The 27755-nt window shown below is 50.4% G+C and overlaps 1 protein-coding gene across 1 annotated transcript in view; it reads left to right on the top strand.

The window, feature by feature from the left end:
• The window catches only part of LOC137322210 (dynein axonemal heavy chain 8-like), a 1468904-nt gene that overhangs the window by 1385066 nt on the left and 56083 nt on the right, over positions 1-27755 (top strand). Inside the window, exon 87 of the mRNA XM_067985326.1 lies at positions 17443-17559. Coding sequence (XP_067841427.1) covers positions 17443-17559 — 117 coding nt within the window. The remainder of the gene's footprint in view (positions 1-17442; positions 17560-27755) is intronic.

Below are 27755 nucleotides of genomic sequence, written 5' to 3'. Positions count from 1 at the left end.
TTCAGTTGATGAACAGTCCTGGCTCGTGTGGAGGTGCTCGTATTGCCATGTGGGTGCAATCGATTGCACCCTGTACACGTGGGAAGCCAGCCACAGCGTGGAATCCCACTGCCCTCTCCGTCTGGCTGAGGTCGTTCCTGGGGAAGTTGACGTATTGCAAGGCCCTGCGAAACAAACCGTCGGTGGCCTGTCTTATGCACTTGTGGGCAGACGACTGAGAGACCCCCAGCAATGTCACCAGTGGCACCCTGGAATGATCCAGAGGCGAAGAAGTTGAGGGCAGTGGTCACTTTAAAGAGATGGGTAATGAGATGCCACTAGGCCCAGCCGGGAGCTCGGCATGAAGGAGGCTGCAGATGTCTGCGACTACCTGGAGACTCGCTCTCAGCCTTCGTAGCACTGCTCCTCAGAGAGGTCCAGGAAGCTGAGCCTCATTCTGTAGACCCTCTGATGAGGGTAATGCCTCCTGCGACGTCGGTCCCTCTGTTGTTCCCCTCTGTGCTCTTGTACAGGTGACTGTGGTGCAGCACTGTGTTGTGGAGCTACAAGTAGCGGAAGTGCACACCGTACCTGGCGAGGATGGTGATGTTCCTTGTCCTCGGATATACTCATTAATGCAGCCATCGCGCCCCATCCAGGTAGTGTCAGTTTGAGGAGGTCCGAAAAGTTGGTAAATATGTGTAAACAGAACAATTCTCAGTGGAAACCAAGAATTTTCAGTCTAACCACAAAGATCTCCCAGCCAAAAGTTTTTCTGAGAGAACTGAGTGCCCTGCTGCAATAACTGACCTTTTATCCCCATCTGTCAAACAGGGATTTGAATGTCCAAATGGTTGCCGGCTGCAATGGCATGCCTCACACAGCACGGGAAACACGTTGAGGCAGCTTGCCTTCATTCTTAATTGGATTTATGGACATTTCAAATACTTTAAGTGCTTGATTTACTGCTTTAAGAGCCAGCGGGACATCTGGGTTCAGGAACAGCGCATGCACCCAGATGGCTCTGTGTGATATGCGTTCTTCGGCGGGTTGGAGCTGGGATTCCTGCCCGCTCCAAAAAAATCCCGATTTTATTTGCACCCCCCCCCGCCCCCAACGCACCCACACTTTCCTTTTAAAATCATGCCCATTGTTCGAGAAAACTATCCAAATGCATTCCATGAACTCGTCCTCCATACTACTTTTGCCAATTCGGTTTGCTCAGTCGACATGAAGATTGAAGTCCCCCATGATTATTGCATTACCCCTATTACATGCTCCTCTAATTTACTGATTTATACTCTGTTCAGCACCATTACGACTGCAAGGGGGCCTATAACCTTCTCCCACCAGTGTTTTCTGCCCCTTGTTTCTTTTATTCGTTCATGGGATGTGGGCGTCACTGGCGAGGCTGGCATCCCTAATTGCCCTTGAGAAGGTGGTGGTGAGCCGCCTTCTTGAATCGCTGCAGTCCGTGTGGTGAAGGTTCTCCCGCAGTGCTGTTAGGAAGGGAGTTCCAGGATTTTGACCCAGCGACTATGAAGGAACAGCGATATATTTCCAAGTCGGGATGGTGATTGACTTGGAGGGGAATGTGCAGGTGGTGTTGTTCCCATACGCCTGCTGCCCTTGATGGTAGAGGTCGCGGGTTTGGGAGGTGCTGTCGAAGAAGCCTTGGCGAGTTGCTTCAGTGCATCCTGTGGATGGTACACACTGCAGCCACAGTGTGTCGGTAGTGAAGGGAGTGAATGTTTAGGGTGGTGGATGGGGTACCAATCAAGCGGGCTGCTTTGTCCTGGATGTTGTCGAGCTTCTTGAGTGTTGTTGGAGCTGCACTCATCCAGACAAGTGGAGAGTATTCCATCACACTCCTGACTTGTGCCTTGTAGATGGTGGAAAGGCTTTGGGGAGTCATAAGGTGAGTCACTCGCCGCAGAATACCCAGCCTCTGACCTGGTCTTGTAGCCACAGTATTTATATGGCGAATGGAACTGAACACTGTGCAATCATCAGCGAACATCCCCATTTCTGACCTTATGATGGAGGGAAGGTCATTGATGAAGCAGCTGAAGATGGTTGGGCCGAGGACTCTGCCCTGAGGAACTCCTGCAGCAATGTCCTGGGGCTGAGATGATTGGCCTCCAACAACCACTACCATCTTCCTTTGTGTTAGGTATGACTCCAGCCACTGGAGAGTTTTCCCCCTGATTCCCATTGATTTCAATTTTACTAGGGCTCCTTGGTGCCACACTCAGTCAAATGCTGCCTTGATGTCCAGTTAAGTTTCTGGTCAAAGGTGACCCCCAGGATATTTATGGTGGGGGATTCAGCGATGGTAATGCAGTTGAATGTCAAGGGGAGGTGGTTAGACTCTCTCTTGTTGGAGATGGTCATTGCCTGGCACTTATCTGGCGCGAATGTTACTTGCCACTCATCAGCCCAAGCCTGGATGTTAACCAGGTCTTGCTGCATGTGGGCACGGAATGCTTCATTATTTGAGAGGTTGTGAATGGAACTGAACACTGTGCAATCATCAGCGAACATCCCCATTTCTGACCTTATGATGGAGGGAAGGTCATTGATGAAGCAGCTGAAGATGGTTGGGCCGAGGACACTGCCCTGAGGAACTCCTGCAGCAATGTCCTGGGGCTGAGATGATTGGCCTCCAACAACCACTACCATCTTCCTTTGTGTTAGGTATGACTCCAGCCACTGGAGAGTTTTCCCCCTGATTCCCATTGATTTCAATTTTACTAGGGCTCCTTGGTGCCACACTCGGTCAAATGCTGCCTTGATGTCAAGGGCAGTCACTCTCACCTCACCTCTGGAATTCAGCTCTTTTGTCCATGTTTGGACCAAGGTGTAATGAGGTCTGGAGCCGAGTGGTCCTGGTAGAACCCAAACTGAGCATCAGTGAGCAGGTTATTGGTGAGTAAGTGCCGCTTGATAGCACTGTCGACAACACCTTCCATCACTTTGCTGATGATTGAGAGTAGACTGATGGGGCGGTAATTCGCCAGATTGGATTTGTCCTGCTCCTTGTGGACAGGACATACCTGGGCAATTTTCCACATTGTCGGGTAGATGCCATTGTTGTAGCTGTACTGGAACAGCTTGGCTGGAGATGAGGCTAGATCTGGAGCACAAGTCTTCAGCACTACAGCCGGGATGTTGTCGGGGCCCATAGTCTTTGCTGTGTCCAGTGCACTCGCCGTTTCTTGATATCACAAGGAGTGAATCGAATTGGCTGAAGACTGGCTTCTGTGATGGTGGGGATATCGGGAGGAGGCCGAGATGGATCATCCACTCGGCACTTCTGGCTGAAGATGGTTGCAAACGCTTCAGCCTTGTCTTTTGCACTCACGTGCTGGACTTTGCCATCATTGAGGATGGGGATGTTTACAGAGCCTCCTCCTCCCGTTAGTTGTTTAATTGTCCACCACCATTCACGACTGGATGTGGCAGGACTGCAGAGCTTTGATCTGATCCGTTGGTTGTGGAATCACTTAGCTGTGTCTATAGCATGTTGCTTCTGCAGTTTAGCATGCATGTGGTCCTGAGTTGTAGCTTCACCAGGTTGGCACCTCATTTTTAGGTACACCTGGTGCTGCTCCTGGCATGCTCTTCTACACTCCTCATTGAACCAGGGTTGATCCCCTGGCTTGTTGGTAATGGTAGAGCGAGGAATATGCCGGGCCATGAGGTTAGATTGTGCTGGAATACAATTCTGCTGCTGCTGATGGCCCACAACGCCTTATGGATGCCCAGTTTTGAGCTGCTAGATCTGTTCTGAATCTATCCCATTTAGCACAGTGATGGTGCCGCACAACACGTTGGATGGTGATCTCAGTGCGAAGATGGGACTTCATCTCCACGAGGACTGTGCGGTGGTCACTCCTACCAATACTGTCATGGACAGATGCATGTGCGACAGGTAGATTGGTGAGGATGAGATCAAGTAAGTTTTTCCCTCATGTTGGTTCGCTCACCACCTGCCGCAGGCCCAGTCTGGCAGCTATGTCCTTCAGGACTCGGCCAGCTCGGTCAGCAGTGGTGCTACTGAGCCACTCTTGGTGATGGATGTTGAAATTCCCAACCCTGAGTACATTCTGTGCCCTTGCTACCCTCAGTGCTTCCTCCAAGTGGTGCTCAACATGGAGGAGGACTGATTCATCAGCTGAGGAAGGGCAGTCGGTGGTAATCAGCAGGAGGTTTCCTTGCCCATGTTTGACCTGATGCCATGAGATTTCATGGGGTCCAGAGTCAATGTTGAGGACTCCCAGGGCCACTCCCTCCTGACTGTGTATCACTGTACCGCCACCTCTGGTGGGTCTGTCCTGCCGGTGGGACAGGACATACCCAGGGATGGTGATGGAAGAGTCTGGGACGTTGGCTGAAAGATATGATTCTGTGAGTATGGCTATGTCAGGCTGTTGCTTGACTAGTCTGTGGGACAGCTCTCCCAATTTTGGCACAAGTCCCCAGATGTTCGTGAGGAGGACTTTGCAGGGTCGACTGGGCTTGGTGTTTTGCCTTTGTCATGTCCAGTGCCGAGTGGTCCGATGCCGGGTGGTCCGTCCGGTTTTATTCTTGTTATTACTTTTTTTGCGAGATTTTACAACTGAGTGGCTTGCTCGGCCATCTCAGAGGGTGATTAAGAATCAACCACATTGCTTTGACTCTGAAGTCACATATAGGCCAGACCGGGTAAGGACGGCAGGTTTCCTTCCCGAAAGGACATTAGTGAACCAGATGGGTTTTTACGACAATCGGGTAGTTTCATGGCCATCATTAATGATACTAGTTTTTTTAATTCCAGATTTTATTATTTTGTTATTTCTTAGCTGCACCCATACTGATTCTACATCCTGACTTTCTGAGCTAAGATCCTATCACGCTACTGCCTTTACCTCATCCTTTATTATCAGGGCTACCCCACCTCCCCCCCACCCCCCCACTTCCCTCCATTTCCATTTTGCCTATCTTTTTTCTAAAAGTCAAGTAGCCTGGAATATTTAGTTCCCAACCTTGGTCACCTTGCAACCATAATAACATAAGAAATAGGAGCAGGAGTAGGCCTCTCGAGCCTGCTCTGCCATTCAATGAGATCATGGCTGATCTTTGATCTCAACTCCACTTTCCCATCCGATCCCCATATCCCTTGATTCCCTGAGAGTCCAAAAATCTCTCGATCTCAGCCTTGAATACACTCAACGACTAACCACTTATAGCCCTCTGGGGTATAGAATTCCAAAGATTCACAACCCTCTGAGTGAAGAAATTCCTCCTCATCTCAGTCCTAAATGGCCGACCCCTTATCCTGCGATTATGCTCCCTGGTTCTAGACATTCCAACCAGGGGTAACAGCCTCTCAGCATCTACCCTGTCAAGCCCTCTCAGAATCTTATATCTCTCAATGAGATCACCTCTCATTCTTCTAAACTGCACAGAGTATAGGCCCATTCTACTCAATCTTTCCTCACAGGACAACCCTCTCATCCCAGGAATTAATCTAGTGAACCTTTGTAGCACCACCTCTAAGGCAAGTCTATCCTTCCTTAGGTAAGGAGACCAAAACTGTACACAATACTCCGTGTGGTCTCACCAAAGCCCTGTACAATTGTAGCAAGCCTTCCTCACTCTTGTACTCCAAACCCCTTGCAATAAAGGCTAACATACCATTTGCCTTCCTTATTGCTTACGTTACCTGCATGTTAACTTTCTGTGTGCAAGGCACCCAAATCCCTCTGAACACCAACATTATATATACATTATGGAACAGTTCCTGCAGATTGGAGGGTGGCAAATGTAACCCAATATTTAAAAAAGGAGGGAGAGAGAGAACAGGGAACTACAGACCAGTTAGCCTAACATCAGTAGTAGGGAAAATGCTGGAGTCTATTATAAAGCATGTGATAACAGGACACTTAGAAAATATCAATAGGATTAGACAAAGTCAACATGGATTTATGAAATGGAAATCACATTTGACAAACCTACTGGAGTTTTTTAAGGATGCAACTGGTAGAATAGATAAGGAAGAACCAGTGGATGTGGTTTATTTGGATTTTCAGAAGACCTTTGATAAAGTCCCACATGAGAGGTTAGTGTGCAAAATTAAAGCACATGGGATTGGTGGTAATATACTGGCAAGGATTGAAAATTGGTTAACAGACAGGGAACAGAGAGTAGGAATAAATGGGTCTTTCTCGGGGTGGTAGGCGGTGACTAGTGGGGTACCGCAGGGACCAGCTAATCGCAATATATATCAATGATTTGGATGAAGGAACCAAATGTAATATTTCCAAGTTTGCTGACGACACAAAACTCGTGTGAGTTGTGAGGAGGATCTAAAGAGGCTTCAAAGCGATTTAGACAAGTTGAGTGAGTGGGCAAATACATGGCAGATGCAACATAATGTGGATAAATGTGAAGTTATCCACTTCGGAACGAAAAACTGAAAGGCAGAATATTATTTAAATAGTGATAGATTGGGAAATGTTGATGTACAAAGGGACCTGGGTGTCCTTGTACACCAGTCACTGAAAGCAAACATGTGCAGCAAATAGTTCGGAAGGCAAATGGTTTGTTGGCCTTCATTGCAAGAGGATTTGAGTACAGGAGCAAGGATGTCTTACTGCAGTTATACAGGACCTTGGTGAGACCACACCTGGAGTATTGTATGCAGTTTTGGTCTCCTTACCTAAGAAAGGATATACTTGCCATAGAGGGAGTGCAGCGAAGGTTCACCAGACTGATTCCTGGGATGGCAGGACTGTCGTATGAGGAGAGACTGGGTCGACTCAGCCTGTATTCACTCGAGTTTCGAAGAATGAGAGGGGTCTCATTGAAACATATAATTCTGACAGGGCTAGACAGACTGGATGCAGGGAGGATGTTTCCCCTGGCTGGGGGGTCCAGAACAAGGGGTCACAGTCTCAGGATACGGGGTAGGACATGTCAGACTGAGATGAGGAGAAATTTCTTCACTCAGTGGGTGGCGAACCTGTGGAATTCTCTACAACAGAAGGCTGTGAAGGCCAAGTCACTGAATATATTTAAGCAGAAGCGAGATAGATTTCTGGACACAAAAGGCATCAAGGGGTATGGGGAGAGAGCGGGAATGTGGTATTGAGATAGTGGATCAGCCATGATCATATTGAATGGTGGAGCAGGCTCGAAGGGCCGAATGGCCTACTCCTGTTACTATTTTCTATGTTTCTATTTAATAGTTTCTTACCATATAAAAAATATTCAGTTTTTCTATTCTTCCTACCAAAGTGAATAACATCACATTTCCCCACATTATATTCCATCTGCCACCTTTTTTTTTATTCGTTTATGGGATGTGGGCGTCACTGGCGAGGCCGGCATTTATTGCCCATCCCTCATTGCCCTTGAGAAGTTGGTGGTGAGCCGCCTTCTTGAACCGCTGCAGTCCGTGTGGTGAAGGTTCTCCCGCAGTGCTGTTAGGAAGGGAGTTCCAGGATTTTGACCCAGCGACGATGAAGGAACAGCGATACATTTCCAAGTCGGGATGGTGTGTGACTTGGAGGGGAACATGCAGATGGTGTTGTTCCCATGTGCCTGTTGCTCTTGTCCTTCTAGGTGGTAGAGGTCGCGGGTTTGGGAGGTGCTGTCGAAGAAGCCTTTGCGAGTTGCTGCAGTGCATCCTGTGGATGGTACACACTGCAGCCACAGTGCGCTGGTGGTGAAGGGAGTGAATGTTTAGGGCGGTGGATGGGGTGCCAATCAAGCGGGCTGCTTTATCTTGGATGGTGTCGAGCTTCTTGAGTGTTGTTGGAGCTGCACTCATCCAAGCAAGTGGAGAGTATTCCATCACACTCCTGACTTGTGCCTTGTAGATGGTGGAAAGGCTTTGGGGAATCAGGTGGTGAGTCACTCACCGCAGAATACCCAGCCTCTGACCTGCTCTTGTAGCCACAGTATTTATATGGCTGGTCCACTTAAGTTTCTGGTCAAAGGTTGATGGTGAGGGTTTCGGCGATGGGAATGCCGTTGAATTTCAAGGAGAGGAGGTCATTGCCTGGCATTTGTCTGGCGCGAATGTTACTTGCCACTTATGAGCCCAAGCCTGGATATTGTCCAGGTCTTGCTGCATGCGGGCTCAGACTGCTTCATTATTTGAGGGGTTGCGAATGGAACTGAACACTGTGCAACCATCAGCGAACATCCCCATTTCTGACCTTATGATCGAGGGAAGGTCATTGATAAAGCAGCTGAAGATGGTTGGGCCTACGACACTGCCCTGAGGAACTCCTGTAGCAATGTCTTGAGGCTGAGATGATTGGCCTCCAACATCCACTACCATCTCCCTTTGTGCTAGGTATGACTCCAGCCACTGGAGAGTTTTCCCCTTGATTCCCATTGACTTCAATTTTACTCATACTCCTTGTGCCACACTCTGTCAAATGCTGCCTTGATGTCAAGGGCAGGTCACTCTCACCTCACCTCTGGAATTCAGCTCTTTTGTCCATGTTTGCACCAAGGCTGTAATGAGGTCTGGAGCCGAGTGGTCCTGGCAGAACCCAAACTGAGCGTCGGTGAGCAGGTTATTGGTGAGTAAGTGCCGCTTGATAGCACTGTCGACGACACCTTCCATCAATTTGCTGATGATTGAGAGTAGACTGATGGGGCGGTAATTGGCCGGATTGGATTTGTCCAGCTTTTTGTGGACAGGACATACCTGGGCAATTTTCCACATTGTCGGGTAGATGCCAGTGTTGTAGCTGTACTGGAACAGCTTGGCTAGAGGCGTGTCTAGTTCTGGAGCACAAGTCTTCAGCACTACAGCTGGGATGTTGTCGGGGCCCATAGCCTTTTCTGTATCCAATGCACTCAGCCGTTTCTTGATATCACGTGGAGTGAATCGAATTGGCTGAAGACTGGCTTCTGTGATGGTGGGGATATCAGGAGGAGGCCGAGATGGATCATCCACTTGGCACTTCTGGCTGAAGATGGTTGCAAACACTTCAGCCTTTTCTTTTGCACTCACGTGCTGTACTCTGCCACCATTGAGGATTGTAAACAATTTTACAACACCAAGTTATAGTCCAGCAATTTTATTTTAAATTCACAAGCTTTCGGAGGCTTCCTCCTTCGTCAGGTGAACGATGTGAAAATGAAATCCTCGAAATGAAATCGCATTTATAATTCATGTAATTGGCCGGATTGGATTTGTCCAGCTTTTTGTGGACAGGACATACCTGGGCAATTTTCCACATTGTCGGGTAGATGCCAGTGTTGTAGCTGTACTGGAACAGCTTGGCTCGAGGCGTGTCTAGTTCTGGAGCACAAGTCTTCAGCACTACAGCTGGGATGTTGTCGGGGCCCATAGCCTTTGCTGTATCCAATGCACTCAGCTGTTTCTTGATATCACGTGATATTACTGACCGAGCTGGCCGATTCCTGAAGGGCATAGCTGCCAGACTGGGCCTGTGGCAGGTGGTGAGTGAACCAACATGAGGGAAAAACTTAATTGACCTCGTCAAATTGATGGAAGGTGTCGTCGACAGTGCTATCAAGCGGCACTTACTCACCAATAACCTGCTCACCGACGCTCAGTTTGGGTTCCGCCAGGACCACTCGGCTCCAGACCTCATTACAGCCTTGGTGCAAACATGGACAAAAGAGCTGAATTCCAGAGGTGAGGTGAGAGTGACCTGCCCTTGACATCAAGGCAGCATTTGACAGAGTGTGGCACCAAGGAGTATGAGTAAAATTGTAGTCAATGGGAATCAAGGGGTAAACTCTCCAGTGGCTGGAGTCATACCTCGTCATACTCTGTAAACATCCCCATTGAGGATGGGGATGTTTACAGAGCCTCCTCCTCCCATTAGTTGTTTAATTGTCCACCACCATTCACGACTGGATGTGGCAGGACTGCAGAGCTTTGATCTGATCTGTTGTTTGTGGAATTGCTTAGCTCTGTCTATAGCATGTTGCTTCCGCTGTTTAGCATGCATGTAGTCCTGAGTTGTCACTTCACCAGGTTGGCACCTCATTTTTAGGTGCACCTGGTGCTGCTCCTGGCATGCTCTTCTGCACGCCTCATTGATCCCCTGGCTTGTTGGTAATGGTAGAGTGAGGAATATGCCGGGCCATGAGGTTACAGATTGTGCTGGAATACAATTCTGCTGCTGCTGATGGCCCACAGCACCTCATGGATGCCCAGTTTTGAGCTGCTAGATCTATCTCATTTAGCACGGTGATAGTGCCACACAACACGTTGGATGGTATCCTCTGCGCAGAAAAACGGGACTTCGTCTCCATGAGGACTGTGCGGTGGTCACTCCTACCAATACTGTCATGGACAGATGCATCTGCGACAGGTAGTTTGTTGAGGACGAGGTCAAGTAAGTTTTTCCCTCATGTTGGTTCACTCACCACCTGCCACAGGCCCAGTCTGGCAGCTATGCCCTTCAGGACTCGGCCAGCTCGGTCAGTAATGGTGCTACCGAGCCACCCTTGGTGATGGACATTGAAGTCCCCCACCCAGAGTACGTTCTGTGCCTTTGCTACCCAAGGTGCTTCCTCCAAGTGGTGTTCAACATGAGGAGGACTGATTCATCAGCAGGAGATTTCCTTGCCCATGTTTGACCTGATGCCATGAGATTTCATGGGGTCCAGAGTCAATGTTGAGGACTCCCAGGGCCACTCCCTCCTGACTGTATATCACTGTACCGCCACCTCTTGTGGCGGTACAGTGATATACAGAGATGGTGATGGAAGAGTCTGGGACATTGGCTGAAAGGTATGATTCTGTGAGTATGGCAATGTCAGGCTGTTGCTTGACTAGTCTGTGGGACAGCTCTCCCAATTTTGGCACAAGTCCCCAGATGTTAGAGAGAAAGATTTTGCAGAGTCAACTGGGCTTGGTTTAGCCTTTGTCGTGTTTGATGCCCAGTGGTCCATCCGGTTTTATTCTTATTATGATTTCTTTTTCGCGAGATTTTATAACTGAGTGGCTTGCTAGGCCATTTCAGAGGGCAATTAAGAATCAACCACATTGCTGTGGGTCTGAAGTCACATATAGGCCAGACCAGGTATGGACGGCAGGTTTCCTTCCCTAAAGGACATTCGTGAACCAGATGGGTTTTTACAACAATCCGGTAGTTTCATGGCCACCATTACTGATCCTAGTATTTTAATTCCAGATTTTATTTAATTAATTGAATTTAAATTCCCCAGCTGCCGTGGCGGGATTTGAACTTATGATTCCGGATTATTAGTCCAGGCCTCTGGATTATTAGTTCAGTAACATAACCACTATGCTACCTTCTTTTCTACTCATTTAATCTGTCTATATACCTTTGCAGACTGATTGTATCCTCCTCACATCTTACTTTCCCACCTCGCTTTGTATCATCAGCTACCTTGGATATATTACACTCGGTCCCCTCATCTGAAGTCATTGATATATATTGTAACAGCTGAGGCCCAAGCACCGATCCTTGCTGCACCTCACTCATTACAACCTGCCAACACGAAAATGCTCCTTTTATTCATACTCTCTGTTTTCTGTCCGTTAACTAATCCTCTATCCATGCTAATATATTACCCCCAACCCCATGAACCCTTATCTTGTGTAACAGCCTTTTGTGCGGCAACTTATCGAATGCCTTTTGAAAATCCAAATATACTACATCCACTGGTTCCCCTTTATCTACCCTGCCAGTTACATCCTCAAAAAACTCTAATACATTTGTCAAACATGATTTCCCTTTCACAAAACCATGTTGACTCTGCCTAATCATATTATGATTTTCTAAGTGCCCTGTTACCACTTCCTTAATAACCAGGACTTGATGGTTTGACTTATAGGGAGAGGTTGGATAGACTGAGACTTTTTTCCCTGGAGAGTAGGAGGCTTAGGGGTGATCTTATAGAAGTCTATAAAATAATGAGGGGCATAGATAAGGTCGATAGTCAAAATCTTTTCCCAAAGGTAGGGGAGTCTATAACGAGGGGACATAGATTTAAGGTGAGAGGGGAGAGATACAAAAGGGTCCAGAGGGGCAGTTTTTTCACTCAAAGGGTGGTGAGTGTCTGGAACGAGCTGCCAGAGGCAGTAGTAGAGGCGGGTACAATTTTGTCTTTTAAAAAGCATTTGGACAGTTACATGGGTAAGATGGGTATCGAGGGATATGGGCCAAGTGCAGGCAATTGGGACTAGCTTAGTGGTATAAACTGGGCGACATGGACATGTTGGGCCGAAGGGCCTGTTTCCATGTTGTAACTTCTATGATTCTAATGGATTCCAGCATTTTCCTGACGACTGATGTCAGGCTAACTGGCCTGTAGTTTCCTGTTTTCTCTCTCCCTCCCTTCTTGAATAGCGGGGTTACATTTGCTACTTTCCAATCTGCTGGGACTATTCTAGAATCTTGGGAATTTTGGAAGATCATAACCAATGCATCCACTATCTCTGCAGCCATCTCTTTTGGAACTCAAGGATGTAGCTCATCAGATGTAGGGGATGTCAGCTTTTAGACCCATTAATTTCTCCAGTACTTTTTCTTTACTAATATTAATTACTTGAAGTTCCTCACTGTCATTAGACCCTTGGTTCCCCACTATTTCTGGTATGTTTTTTGTGTCTTTTACTGTGAAGACAGATACAAAATATTTGTTTAACGTCTCTGCCATTTCCTGATTCCCCATTATAATTTCTCCTGTCTCAGCCTCTAAGGGACCGGCGTTTACTTTTGCTGCTCTCTTCCTTTTTACATACTTGTAGAAACTCTTACAATCTGTTTTTATATTTCTTGCTAGTTTACTCTCATATTCAATTTTCTCCCTCTTTATCATTTTTTTGGTCATCCTTTGCTGGTTTCTAAAATTCTCCTAATCCTCAGGCTTACCACTTTTCTTGGAAACATTATAAGCCTCTTCTATTAATCTATTACTATCACTTTTCCCGTGGAGTTTTTATTTCCCAATGGAATGTATGTCCGTTGAGAATTATGAAATATTTCTTTAAATGTTTGCCATTGCTTATCTACTGTCATACCTTTTAATCTAATTTCCCAATCTATCTTAACCAACTCAAATCGCCAGGACACTGGTCCCAGTCCGGTTTAAGTGGAGGCCATCTCAACGGAACAGCTCCCTCTTTCCCCAGTGCTGGTGCCAGTGCCCCATGAATTGAAACCCCTGCTTCTCACTCCACTCTTTCAGCCACGCATTTAACCATCTATTCTGTTTGTCCCTATGACAATTTGTGCGTTGCTCAGGTAGTAATCCAGAGCTTATTACCTTTGAGGTTCTGCTTTTTATTTTGGACCCTAGCTCCTCAAACTCCCTCAGCAGAACCTCATTCCTAGTTCTACCTATGTCACAACAAATGGCTCCTCCCCCTCATGCTTCAAGTTCTTCTCCACTCGCGAGGAGTTGTCCTTAACTTTGGCACTGAGCAGGCAACACAGCCTTCAGGACTCCTGGTCGCGGCTGCAGAGAACAGTAACTATCCCCTAACACTACCACATTCTGAGGGAGATAGTGAATGGGTGACCAACAGACAGAGGAAGAGTAGGAAGGCAGTGCAGGGGTCCCCTGCGGTCATCTCCCTCCAAAACAGGTATACCGTTTTGGATAATGTTGGGGGAGATGGCTCACCAGGGGAAGGTGGCAGTGGCCAGGTTCATGGCACCGTGGCTGGCTCTGCTGCACAGGAGGGCAGGAAAAAGAGTGGCAGAGCTATAGTGATAGGGGACTCGATTGTAAGGGGAATAGACAGGCGTTTCTGCGGACGCAACCGAGACTCCAGGATGGTATGTTGCCTCCCTGGTGCAAGGGTCAAGGATGTCTCGGAGCGGCTGCAGGACATTCTGGAGGGGGAGGGTGAACAGCCAGTTGTCGTGGTGCATATAGGCACCAACGATATAGGTAAAAAACAGGATGAGGTCCTACAAGCTGAATTTAGGGAGTTAGGAGTTAAACTAAAGAGTAGGACCTCAAAGGTAGTAATCTCAGGATTGCTACCAGTGCCACGGGTTAGTCAGAGTAGGAATGACAGGATAGATAAGATGAATACGTGGCTTGAGAGATGGTTCAAGCTGGAGGGATTCAAATTCCTGGGCCATTGGAACCGGTTCTGGGGGAGGTGGGACCAGTACAAATTGGACGGTCTGCATCTGGGCAGGACTGGAACCAATGTCCTAGGGGGAGTGTTTGCCAGTGCTGTTGGGGAGGGTTTAAACTAATGTGGCAGGGGGATGGGAACCGATGCAGGAAGTCAGTGGGAAATAAAGTGGTGACAGAAACAAAACGCAGTAAGGGAGAGTGTACAGAACATGACCGGACAGATGGTCTGAGAAAGCAGGGCAAAGACCAAGGGAAGTCTAGATTAAACTGCATTTATTTCAATGCAAGAAGTCTGATGGGCAAGGCAGATGAACTCAGGGCATGGATGGGTACATGGGACTGGGATGTTTTAGCTATTACTGAAACATGGCTAAGGGAGGGGCAGGACTGGCAGCTCAATGTTCCAGGGTACAGATGCTATAGGAAAGATAGAGCGGGAGGTAAGAGAGGAGGGGGAGTTGCGTTCTTGATTAGGGAGAACATCACGGCAGTAGTGAGAGGGGATATATCCGAGGGTTCGCCCACTGAGTCCATATGGGTAGAACTGAAAAATAAGAAGGGAGAGATCACTTTGATAGGATTGTACTACAGACCCCCAAATAGTCAACGGGAAATTGAGGAGCAAATATGTAAGGAGATTACGGACAGCTGCAAGAAAAATAGGGTGGTAATAGTAGGGGACTTTAACTTTCCCAACATTGACTGGGACAGCCATAGCATTAGGGGCTTGGATGGAGAGAAATTTGTTGAGTGTATTCAGGAGGAATTTCTCATTCAGTATGTGGATGGCCCGACTAGAGAGGGGGCAAAACTTGACCTCCTCTTGGGAAATAAGGAAGGGCAGGTGACAGAAGTGTTAGTGAGAGATCACTTTGGGACCAGTGATCATAATTCTATTAGTTTTAAGATAGCTATGGAGAAGGATAGGTCTGGCCCAAAAGTTAAAATTCTAAATTGGGGAAAGGCCAATTTTGATGGTATTAGACAGGAACTTTCAGAAGTTGATTGGGAGAGTCTGTTGGCAGGCAAAGGGACGTCTGGTAAGTGGGAGGCTTTCAAAAGTGTGTTAACCAGGGTTCAGGGTAAGCACATTCCTTATAAAGTGAAGGGCAAGGCTGGTAGAAGTCGGGAACCTTGGATGACTCGGGAGATTGAGGCACTAGTCAAAAAGAAGAAGGAGGCATATGACATGCATAGGCAGCTGGGATCAAGTGGATCCCTTGAAGAGTATAGAGATTGCCGGAGTAGAGTTAAGAGAGAAATCAGGAGGGCAAAAAGGGGATATGAGATTGCTTTGGCAGATCAGGCAAAGGTGAATCCAAAGAGCTTCTACAAATACATAAAGGGCAAAAGGGTAACTAGGGAGAGAGTAGGGCCTCTTAAGGATCAACAAGGTCATCTATGTGCGGAACCACAAGAGATGGGTGAGATCCTGAATGAATATTTCACATCGGTATTTACGGTTGAGAAAGGCATGGATGTTAGGGAACTTGGGGAAATAAATAGTGATGTCTTGAGGAGTGTACATATTACAGAGAGGGAGGTGCTGGAAGTCTTAACGCGCATCAAGGTAGATAAATCTCCGGGACCTGATGAAATGTATCCCAGGACGTTATGGGAGGTTAGGGAGGAAATTGCGGGTCCCCTAGCAGAGATATTTGAATCATCCACCGCTACAGGTGAGGTGCCTGAAGATTGGAGGGTAGCAAATGTTGTGCCTTTGTTTAAGAAGGGCGGCAGGGAAAAGCCTGGGAACTACAGACCAGTGAGCCTGACATCTGTAGTGGGTAAGTTGTTAGAGGGTATTCTGAGGGACAGGATCTACAGGCATTTGGAGAGGCTGGGACTAATTAGGAACAGTCAGCATGGTTTTGTGAGAGGAAAATCATGTCTCACGAATTTGATTGAGTTTTTTGAAGGGGTAACCAAGAAGATAGATGAGGGCTGTGCAGTAGACGTGGTCTACATGGACTTCAGCAAAGCATTTGACAAGGTACCGCATGGTAGGTTGTTACATAAGGTTAAATCTCATGGGATCCAAGGTGAGGTAGCCAATTGGATACAAAATTGGCTTGACGACAGAAGACAGAGGGTGGTTGTCGAGGGTTGTTTTTCAAACTGGATGCCTGTGTCCAGCGGTGTACCTCAGGGATCGGTGCTGGGTCCGCTGTTATTTGTTATTTATATTAATGATTTGGATGAGAATTTAGGAGGCATGGTTAGTAAGTTTGCAGATGACACCAAGATTGGTGGCATTGTGGACAGTGAAGAAGGTTATCTAGGATTGCAACGGGATCTTGATAAATTGGGCCAGTGGGCCGATGAATGGCAGATGGAGTTTAATTTAGATAAATGTGAGGTGATGCATTTTGGTAGATCGAATCGGGCCAGGACCTACTCCGTTAATGGTAGGGCGTTGGGGAGAGTTATAGAACAAAGAGATCTAGGAGTACAGATTCATAGCTCCTTGAAAGTGGAGTCACAGGTGGATAGGGTGGTGAAGAAGGCATTCAGCATGCTTGGTTTCATTGGTCAGAACATTGAATGCAGGAGTTGGGATGTCTTGTTGAAGTTGTACAGGGCATTGGTGAGGCCACACTTGGAGTACTGTGTACAGTTCTGGTCACCCTATTATAGAAAGGATATTATTAAACTAGAAAGAGTGCAGAAAAGATTTACTAGGATGCTACCGGGACTTAATGGTTTGACTTACAGGGAGAGGTTAGACAGACTGGGACTTTTTTCCCTGGAGAGTAGGAGGTTAAGGGGTGATCTTATAGAAGTCTATAAAATAATGAGGGGCATAGATAAGGTCGATAGTCAAAATCTTTTCCCAAAGGTAGGGGAGTCTATAACGAGGGGACATAGATTTAAGGTGAGAGGGGAGAGATACAAAAGGGTCCAGAGGGGCAATTTTTTCACTCAAAGGGTGGTGAGTGTCTGGAACGAGCTGCCAGAGGCAGTAGTAGAGGCGGGTACAATTTTGTCTTTTAAAAAGCATTTGGACAGTTACATGGGTAAGATGGGTATAGAGGGATATGGGCCAAGTGCAGGCAATTGGGACTAGCTTAGTGGTATAAACTGGGCGACATGGACATGTTGGGCCGAAGGGCCTGTTTCCATGTTGTAACTTCTATGATTCTATGATTCTATGATTCCTTTTTGCTCCCCGCACTTGAATGGCCTCCTGTACCACGGTGCCGTGGTCAATTTGCCCATCCTTCCTGCAGTCACATCTAAACTCTAGAAATAAACCTAGCTTTTCAAATGCATTTGTTCAATCTCATTGATTTAGAATTTTACAATAGTGAAAACTGATGAAGTAAGAATTTGTTTTTACTTCCTATTGAATGTTAGGAACGGCGGAAGTTTGGTCCACTGGGATGGTGCATTCCATATGAGTTTAACTCTTCAGATTTCACAGCCAGTGTCCAATTCATACAGAACCACCTGGACGATTGTGACAAAAAGAAGGTGCGTTTCAATCTGTTCGTAATGTTGATTGAGAACATGTAGAAATCACAGTTTTCTCAAAACGATTGAATACCTCATTGTGTGTTGCATTAGAAAAGGGAACAGCAAGTGACACATTGGGTCAAATTCTGCTATAGCAGCGTATCTAACAGTGTCTGCAATTAGACTTGCACCTGCACCCTTCAGTTCAAAAAATTGTTTGCCCACAAAGTTGCTGAAAGTGCGAGCTGATAACAGCGCAGCGAGGGAAACAGGCCATCTGGGACCTGAGTGAACAGGGCAACTAACAGGGTATCTCCTTAACCAACCAGATTGAAGGGTTGGGAAATAAACACAGGAAGAACTGAGAAGAAGGGTGAATTTTAAAGGGGTGAATTCAATGGGAAAGAAAGATCGGATTAAGAGAGGGAGTAAAAAGGAACACAAAGGAAGAGCAAGAAAAAATAATTTAAATTTAAAATTTTACATTTTTAAAATCTCCTCAAAAATTAAAAACCTGAACGAATAAGACTTCACACGTATAATAGTTAATTTTCAGTGCCAAAATCTTGAAAAGGGTACTTAGGTTACTAATTACCAGCCCTAAATATCTGCAGCACTTTTAGTTCGTATCTACTGCGTAGAAACAGCAACTTCATGCCATTCAATGCGTGTCAATGGTGAGGCAGACAGCGAAATGCTGTTTTGGCAAAGCTAATGGTGGAGTGTTACAACTCGGACAGCAACTTTTCAATTTTCGCATTTAACCGCGCATCTGCTCCTCGCCTGAAGTTGCTGTACTATTTACACATAAATAATTATTATACCATTATTTTGACAGAAAATTCTGGCCCTTTATGTTCCACCACATCTTTGTCATGTATTCCAGGCATTCTGGATGCCCATTCAGGCCTTTGTTAAAAACACGAAAAAACATAAGACAAAAAATGATTTGAAGCTTGCTTCTTCCATAAACCATGTACAAGCAACCCTATCATGCACTCTATTCTACTCATTTCTTCTCCTGAGGGAAAGTTCTGCATAAATACTTCCTGCTCCCCCATAAGGAAACAAAACCCGAGAATATTCATGTCTTTTCACATCTCTGCTATTTCTCTTCTTGTACAGAAGTACAGGAACCATGGTCCAATTTGATCATCTCAGTCAATAAGTGTCCCTATAATCTAATCACATTCCCAACTAGATATTTATCACCTTTATTTTAAAGGAGTTAATCTACTCAGCCTCACATAATAGGAGACATTTGAACCCACCCTGCTGAGTGGGAACGGGATGGGTGCAAAGTTAAAATAGCTGTGCAAAGACTTACCGCCCTGTTCCCGCCCACCACCATCTTAACTAGGCCCTTTTTTTGGATGGCCGAGACACCGTCCTGACTCAGGCGGAGCCTCATTAATATCTGCTAATCGAGGTCCTATGACGAGGTTGTGGCAGGCGCCCCTCTCAGTAATACCTGGCGGGGAAATAGCAGGAGTTTGCCTCCAGGCCACAGAAGGAAAGAAAGTCTGGGCCTCTACTGCCCTGGGCTTCCCTTTCCCACCTGTCAACAGTCCCTGGAATACTGCATACAGTTTTGGTGTCCATACTTAAGAAAAGACATACTTGCTCTCGAGGCAGTACAAAGAAGGTTCACTCGGTTAAACCCGTGGATGAGGGGGCGGACATATGAAGAGAGGTTGAGCAGATTGGGACTCTACTCATTGGAGTTCAGAAGAATGAGAGGCGATCATATTGAAACATATAAGATTGTGAAGGGGCTTGATCGGGTGGATGCGGTAAGGATGTTTCCAAGGATGGGTGAAACTGGAACTTGGGGGCATAATCTTAGAATAAGGGGCTGCTCTTTCAAAACTGAGATGAGGAGAAACTTCTTCACTCAGAGGGTGGTAGGTCTGTGGAATTTTCTGCCCCAGGAAGCTGTGGAAGCTACATCATTAAATAAATTTAAAACAGAAATCGACAGTTTCCTAGAAGTAAAGGGAATTAGGGGTTACGTGGAGCGGGCAGGAAATTGGACATGAATTGAGATTTGAGGTTAGGATCAGCTCAGCCTTGATCTTATTGAATAGCGGAGCAGGCTCGAGGGGCCGATTGGCCTACTCCTGCTCCTATTTCTTATGTTCTTATGATCGGGAGTGGGGGGTGGAGAGCAGATCATGGAACGTGAGTAGATCGGGGGGAGGTGGAGAGGAGATCATTGGACGTGAGTTGATCGGGCGGGGTGGAGAGGGGATCATTGGATGTGAGTTGATCGGGCGGGGTGGAGAGGGGATCATTGGATGTGAGTTGATCGGGCGGGGTGGAGAGGGGATCATGGGATGTGAGTAGATCGGGGGGAGGTGGAGAGGAGATCATGGGATGTGAGTAGATCGGGGGGAGGGGTGGAGAGGAGATCATGGGATGTGAGTAGATCGGGGGGGGTGGAGAGGAGATCATGGGACGTGAGTAGATAGGGGGGAGGTGGAGAGGAGATCATGGGATGTGAGTAGATCGGGGGGAGGGGTGGAGAGGAGATCATGGGATGTGAGTAGATTGGGGGGGGTGGAGAGGAGATCATGGGACGTGAGTAGATCGGGGGGAGGTGGAGAGGAGATCATGGGATGTGAGTAGATCGGGGGGAGGGGTGGAGAGGAGATCATGGGATGTGAGTAGATCGGGGGGGGTGGAGAGGAGATCATGGGATGTGAGTAGATTGGGGGGGGGGGTGGAGAGGGGATCATGGGATGTGAGTAGATCGGGGGGAGGTGGAGAGGAGATCATGGGATGTGAGTAGATCGGGGGGGGGGGTGGAGAGGAGATCATGGAACGTGAGTAGATCGGGGGGAGGTGGAGAGGAGATCATTGGACGTGAGTTGATCGGGCGGGGTGGAGAGGGGATCATTGGATGTGAGTTGATCGGGCGGGGTGGAGAGGGGATCATGGGATGTGAGTAGATCGGGGGGAGGGGGAGAGGAGATCATGGGACGTGAGTAGATCGGGGGGAGGTAGAGAGGAGATCATGGGATGTGAGTAGATTGGGGGGGGGGGTGGAGAGGGGATCATGGGATGTGAGTAGATCGGGGGGAGGTGGAGAGGAGATCATGGGATGTGAGTAGATCGGGGGGAGGTGGAGAGGAGATCATTGGACGTGAGTTGATCGGGCGGGGTGGAGAGGGGATCATTGGATGTGAGTTGATCGGGCGGGGTGGAGAGGGGATCATGGGATGTGAGTAGATCGGGGGGAGGGGGAGAGGAGATCATGGGATGTGAGTAGATTGGGGGGGGTGGAGAGGAGATCATGGGACGTGAGTAGATCGGGGGGAGGTGGAGAGGAGATCATGGGATGTGAGTAGATCGGGGGGAGGGGTGGAGAGGAGATCATGGGATGTGCGTAGATCGGGGGGGGGTGGAGAGGAGATCATGGGACGTGCGTAGATTGGGGGGGGTGGAGAGGAGATCATGGGACGTGAGTAGATCGGGGGGAGGTGGAGAGGAGATCATGGGATGTGAGTAGATCGGGGGGAGGGGTGGAGAGGAGATCATGGGATGTGAGTAGATCGGGGGGTTTGGGGAGGAGATCATGGGATGTGAGTAGATCGGGGGGGGGTGGAGAGGAGATCATGGGATGTGCGTAGATTGGGGGGGGTGGAGAGGAGATCATGGGACGTGAGTTGATCGGGCGGGGTGGAGAGGGGATCATGGGATGTGAGTAGATCGGGGGGAGGTGGAGAGGAGATCATGGGACGTGCGTAGATTGGGGGGGGTGGAGAGGAGATCATGGGACGTGAGTAGATCGGGGGGAGGTGGAGAGGAGATCATGGGATGTGAGTGGATCGGGGGGAGGGGTGGAGAGGAGATCATGGGATGTGAGTAGATCGGGGGGAGGGGTGGAGAGGAGATCATGGGATGTGAGTAGATCGGGGGGTTTGGGGAGGAGATCATGGGATGTGAGTAGATCGGGGGTGGGTGGAGAGGAGATCATGGGACGTGAGTAGATCGGGGGGTGGAGAGGGGATCATGGGACGGGAGTAGATCGGGGGGAGGGGTGGAGAGGAGATCATGGGACGTGAGTGGATCGAGGGGTGGAGAGGAGATCATGGGACGTGAGTAGATCAGGGGGGTTGGAGAGGAGATCATGGGATGTGAGTAGAACCGGGGGGGGTAGAGAGGAGATCATGGGATGTGAGTAGATCGGGGGGGGGTGGAGAGGAGATCATGGGACGTGAGTAGATCGGGGGGAAGTGGAGAGGAGATCATGGGATGTGAGTAGAACCGGGGGGGGTGGAGAGGAGATCATGGGACGTGAGTAGATCGGGGGGAGGTGGAGAGGAGATCATGGGATGTGAGTCGATCGGCGGGGGGTGGAGAGGAGATCATGGGACGTGAGTACATCGGGGGGGGTGGAGAGGAGATCATGGGATGTGAGTAGATCGGGGGGAGGTGGAGAGGAGATCATGGGATATGAGTAGATCGGGGGGGGGTGGAGAGGAGATCATGGGATGTGAGTAGAACCGGGGGGGGGTAGAGAGGAGATCATGGGATGTGAGTAGATCGGGGGGGGGTGGAGAGGAGACCATGGGATGTGAGTAGAACCGGGGGGGGGTAGAGAGGAGATCATGGGATGTGAGTAGATCGGGGGGGGTGGAGAGGAGATCATGGGATGTGAGTAGAACCGGGGGGGGGGTAGAGAGGAGATCATGGGATGTGAGTAGATCAGGGGGGGTGGAGAGGAGATCATGGGATGTGAGTAGAACCGGGGGGGGGTAGAGAGGAGATCATGGGATGTGAGTAGATCGGGGGGGGTGGAGTGGAGATCATGGGACGTGAGTAGATCGGGGGGAGGTAGAGAGGAGATCATGGGATGTGAGTAGATTGGGGGGGGGGTGGAGAGGGGATCATGGGATGTGAGTAGATCGGGGGGGGGTGGAGAGGAGATCATGGAATGTGAGTAGATCGGGGGGGGTGGAGAGGAGATTAGATTATGAGACGTGAATCGATCGGGGGGGGTGGAGAGGAGATCATTGGATATGAGTAGATCGGGGGGGGGTGGAGAGGAGATCATGGGACGTGAGTAGATCGGGGGGGGGTGGAGAGGAGATCATGGGATGTGAGTAGATCGGGGGGTGTTGGAGAGGAGATCATGGGATGTGAGTAGATCGGGGGGGGGTGGAGAGGAGATCATGGGATGTGAGTAGATCGGGGGGGGGTGGAGAGGAGATCATGGGATGTGAGTAGATCGGGGGGTGTTGGAGAGGAGATCATGGGATGTGAGTCCATCGGGGGGGGGTGGAGAGGGGATCATGGGATGTGAGTCGATCGGGGGGGGGGTGGAGAGGGGATCATGGGATGTGAATAGATCGGGGGGGGTGGAGAGGGGATCATGGGATGTGAGTAAATCGGGGTGGGGGGTCGGAGAGGAGATTATGGGTCGTGAGTGGATCGGGGGGGGTGGAGAGGAGATCATGGGAGGTGAGTAGATCGGGGGGGTGGAGAGGAGATCGTGGGATGTGAGTAGATTGGGGGGGGGGGGTGGAGAGGGGATCATGGGATGTGAGTAGATCGGGGGGGGGTGGAGAGGAGATCATGGGATGTGAGTAGATCGGGGGGAGGTGGAGAGGAGATCATGGGACGTGAGTAGATCGGGGTGGGGGGTCGGTGAGGAGATTATGAGACGTGAATCGATCGGGGGGGGTGTAGAGGAGATCATGGGATGTGAGTCGATCGGGGGGGGGGTGGAGAGGGGATCATGGGATGTGAGTAGATCGGCGGGGGTGGAGAGGGGATCATGGGACGTGAGTAGATCGGGGGGGGTGGAGAGGGGATCATGGGATGTGAGTAGATCGGGGGGAGGTGGAGAGGAGATCATGGGATATGAGGAGATTGGGGGGTGGAGAGGAGATCATGGGACGTGAGTAGATCGGGGGGAGGTGGAGAGGGGATCATGGGATGTGAGTAGATCGGGGGGGGTGGAGAGGGGATCATGGGAAGTGAGTAGATCGGGGGGGGTGGAGAGGAGATCATGGGACGTGAGTAGATCGGGGGGAGGTGGAGAGGAGATCATGGGACGTGAGTAGATCGGGGGGGGTGGAGAGGAGATCATGGGACGTGAGTAGATCGGGGGGAGGTGGAGAGGAGATCATGGGATGTGAGTAGATCGGGGGGTGTTGGAGAGGAGATCATGGGACGTGAGTAGATCGGGGGGAGGTGGAGAGGAGATCATGGGACGTGAGTAGATCGGGGGGGGGGGGGTGGAGATCATGGGATGTGAGTAGATCGGGGGGTGGTGGAGAGGAGATCATGGGATGTGAGTAGATCGGGGGGGGGTGGAGAGGAGATCATGGAACGTGAGTAGATCGGGGGGAGGTGGAGAGGAGATCATGGGACGTGAGTAGATAGGGGGGGGTGGAGAGGAGATCATGGGATGTGAGTAGATCGGGGGGGGTGGAGTGGAGATCATGGGACGTGAGTAGATCGGGGGGAGGTAGAGAGGAGATCATGGGATGTGAGTAGATCGGGGGGTGTTGGAGAGGAGATCATGGGACGTGAGTAGATCGGGGGGAGGTGGAGAGGGGATCATGGGATGTGAGTAAATCGGGGGGAGGTGGAGAGGAGATCATGGGACGTGAGTAGATCGGGGGGAGGTGGAGAGGAGATCATGGGATGTGAGTAAATCGGGGGTGGGGTGGAGAGGAGACCATGGGATCTGAGTAGATCGGGGGGGGGGTGGGGTGGAGAGGGGATCATGGGATGTGAGTCGATCGGGGGGGGTGGAGAGGAGATCATGGGACGTGAGTCGATCGGGGGGGGTGGGTGGAGAGGAGATCATGGAACGTGAGTAGATCGGGGGGAGGTGGAGAGGAGATCATGGGACGTGAGTAGATCGGGGGGAGGTGGAGAGGGGATCATGGGATGTGAGTAAATCGGGGGTGGGGTGGAGAGGAGACCATGGGATCTGAGTAGATCGGGGGGGTGGAGAGGAGATCATGGGATGTGAGTAGATCGGGGGGGGGTGGAGAGGAGATCATGGGATGTGAGTAGATCGGAGGGGGGTGGAGAGGAGATCATGGGATGTGAGTCGATCGGGAGGGGGGGGTGGAGAGGGGATCATGGGATGTGAGTAGATCGGGGGGAGGTGGAGAGGAGATCATGTGACGTGAGTAGATCGGGGGGGGTGGAGAGGAGATCATGGGATGTGAGTAGATCGGGGGGGTGGAGAGGAGATCATGGGACGTGAGTAGATCGGGGGGGGGTGGAGAGGAGATCATGGGATGTGAGTAGATTGGGGGGTGGAGAGGAGATCATGGGATGTGAGTACATCGGGGGGAGGTGGACAGGGGATCATGGGATGTGAGTAGATCGGGGGGGGGTGGAGGGGAGATCATGGGACGTGAGTAGATCGGGGGGGGTGGAGAGGAGATCATGGGACGTGAGTAGATCGGGGGGGGGTGGAGAGGAGGTCATGGGATGTGAGTAGATCGGGGGGGGGTGGAGAGGAGATCATGGGACGTGAGTAGATCGGGGGGAGGTGGAGAGGAGATCATGGGACGTGAGTAGATCGGGGGGGGTGGAGAGGAGATCATGGGATGTGAGTAGATTGGGGGGTGGAGAGGAGATCATGGGACGTGAGTAGATCGGGGGAGGTGGAGAGGAGATCATGGGATGTGAGTAGATCGGGGGGGGGTGGAGAGGAGATCATGGGACGTGAGTAGATCGGGGGAGGTGGAGAGGAGATCATGGGATGTGAGTCGATCGGGGGGGGTGGAGAGGGGATCATGGGATGTGAGTAGATCGGGGGGGGTGGAGAGGAGATCATGGGATGTGAGTAGATCGGGGGGGGGTGGAGAGGAGATCATGGGACGTGAGTAGATCGGGGGGGGGTGGAGAGGAGATCATGGGATGTGAGTAGATCGGGGGGGGGTGGAGAGGAGATCATGGGATGTGAGTAGATCGGGGGGTGGGGTGGAGAGGAGATCATGGGATGTGTGTAGATCGGGGGGTGGAGAGGAGATCATGAGACATGAGTAGATCGGGGGGGGTGGAGAGGAGATCATGGGATGTGAGTAGATCGGGGGGGGTGGAGGGGAGATCATGGGATGTGTGTAGATCGGGGGGTGGAGAGGAGATCATGGGATGTGAGTAGATCGGGGGGGGGTGGAGAGGAGATCATGGGACGTGAGTAGATCGGGGGGGGGGTGGAGAGGAGATCATGGGATGTGAGTAGATCGGGGGGGGGTGGAGAGGAGATCATGGGATGTGAGTAGATCGGGGGGTGGGGTGGAGAGGAGATCATGGGATGTGTGTAGATCGGGGGGTGGAGAGGAGATCATGAGACATGAGTAGATCGGGGGGGGTGGAGAGGAGATCATGGGATGTGAGTAGATCGGGGGGGGTGGAGGGGAGATCATGGGATGTGTGTAGATCGGGGGGTGGAGAGGAGATCATGGGACGTGAGTAGATCGGGGGGAGGTGGAGAGGAGATCATGGGATGTGAGTAGACCGGGGGGGTGGAGAGGAGATCATGAGACATGAGTAGATCGGGGGGGGTGGAGAGGAGATCATGGGATGTGAGTAGATCGGGGGGGGGTGGAGAGGGGATCATGGGACGTGAATCGATCGGGGGGGGTGGAGAGGAGATCATGGGATGTGAGTAGATCGGGGGGGAGTGGAGAGGGGATCATGGGATGTGAGTAGATCGGGGGGTGGAGAGGAGATCATGGGACGTGAGTAGATCGGGGGGGTGGAGGGGAGATCATGAGATGTGAGTAGATCGGGGGGGGGTGGAGAGGAGATCATGGGACGTGAGTCTATCGGGGGGGGGGGGGAGGAGAGGAGATCATGGGATGTGAGTAGATCGGGGGGAGGTGGAGAGGAGATCATGGGATGTGAGTAGATCGGGGGGGGGTCGAGAGGAGATCATGGGATGTGAGTAGATCGGGGGGGGGGTGGAGAGGAGATCATGGGACGTGAGTCTATCGGGGGGGGGGGGGAGGAGAGGAGATCATGGGATGTGAGTAGATCGGGGGGAGGTGGAGAGGACATCATGGGATGTGAGTAGAACCGGGGGGGGGTAGAGAGGAGATCATGGGATGTGAGTAGATCGGGGGGAGGTGGAGAGGAGATCATGGGATGTGAGTAGATCGGGGGGGGTGGAGAGGAGATCATGGGATGTGAGTAGAACCGGGGGGGGGGGTAGAGAGGAGATCATGGGATGTGAGTAGATCGGGGGGGGTGGAGAGGAGATCATGGGATGTGAGTAGATCGTGGGGGGGTGGTGGAGAGGAGTTTATGGGACGTGAGTAGATCGGGGGGAGTGGAGAGGGGATCATGGGATGTGAGTAAATCGGGGTGGGGGGTCGGAGAGGAGATTATGGGATGTGAGTAGATCGGGGGGGGTGGAGAGGAGATCATGGGATGTGAGTAGATCGGGGCGGTCGGAGAGGAGATTATGGGACGTGAGTAGATCGGGGGAGGTGGAGAGGTGATCATGGGATGTGAGTAGATCGTGGGGGGGAGGTGGAGAGGAGATCATGGGATGTGAGTAGATCGTGGGGGGGCGGTGGAGAGGAGATCATGGAACGTGAGTAGATCGGGGGGAGGTGGAGAGGAGATCATGGGATGTGAGTAAATCGGGGTGGGGGGTCGGAGAGGAGATTATGGGACGTGAATAGATCGGGGGGGGGGTGGAGAGGAGATCATGGGATGTGAGTAAATCGGGGTGGGGGGTCGGAGAAGAGATCATGGGACGTGAGTAGATCGGGGGGGTGGAGAGGAGATCATGGGATGTGAGTAGATCGGGGTGGGGGGTCGGAGAGGAGATTAGATTATGAGACGTGAATCGATCGGGGGGGGTGGAGAGGAGATCATGGGATGTGAGTAGATCGGGGTGGGGGGTCGGAGAGGAGATCATGGGACGTGAGTAGATCGGGGGGAGGTAGAGAGGAGATCATGGGATGTGAGTAGATCGGGGGGAGGTGGAGAGGAGATCATGGGATGTGAGTAGAACCGGGGGGGGGTAGAGAGGAGATCATGGGATGTGAGTAGAACCGGGGGGGGGTAGAGAGGAGATCATGGGATGTGAGTAGATTGGGGGGGGGGGTGGAGAGGAGATCATGGGATGTGAGTAGAACCGGGGGGGGGTAGAGAGGAGATCATGGGATGTGAGTAGAACCGGGGGGGGGTAGAGAGGAGATCATGGGATGTGAGTAGATTGGGGGGGG

Source organism: Heptranchias perlo, chromosome 5, assembly GCF_035084215.1.
Source record: "Heptranchias perlo isolate sHepPer1 chromosome 5, sHepPer1.hap1, whole genome shotgun sequence".
NCBI classification, from domain to species: domain Eukaryota; kingdom Metazoa; phylum Chordata; class Chondrichthyes; order Hexanchiformes; family Hexanchidae; genus Heptranchias; species Heptranchias perlo.
Note: the sequence above shows the minus strand (reverse complement) of the source record. Positions and strands in the feature narration are given on the sequence as shown.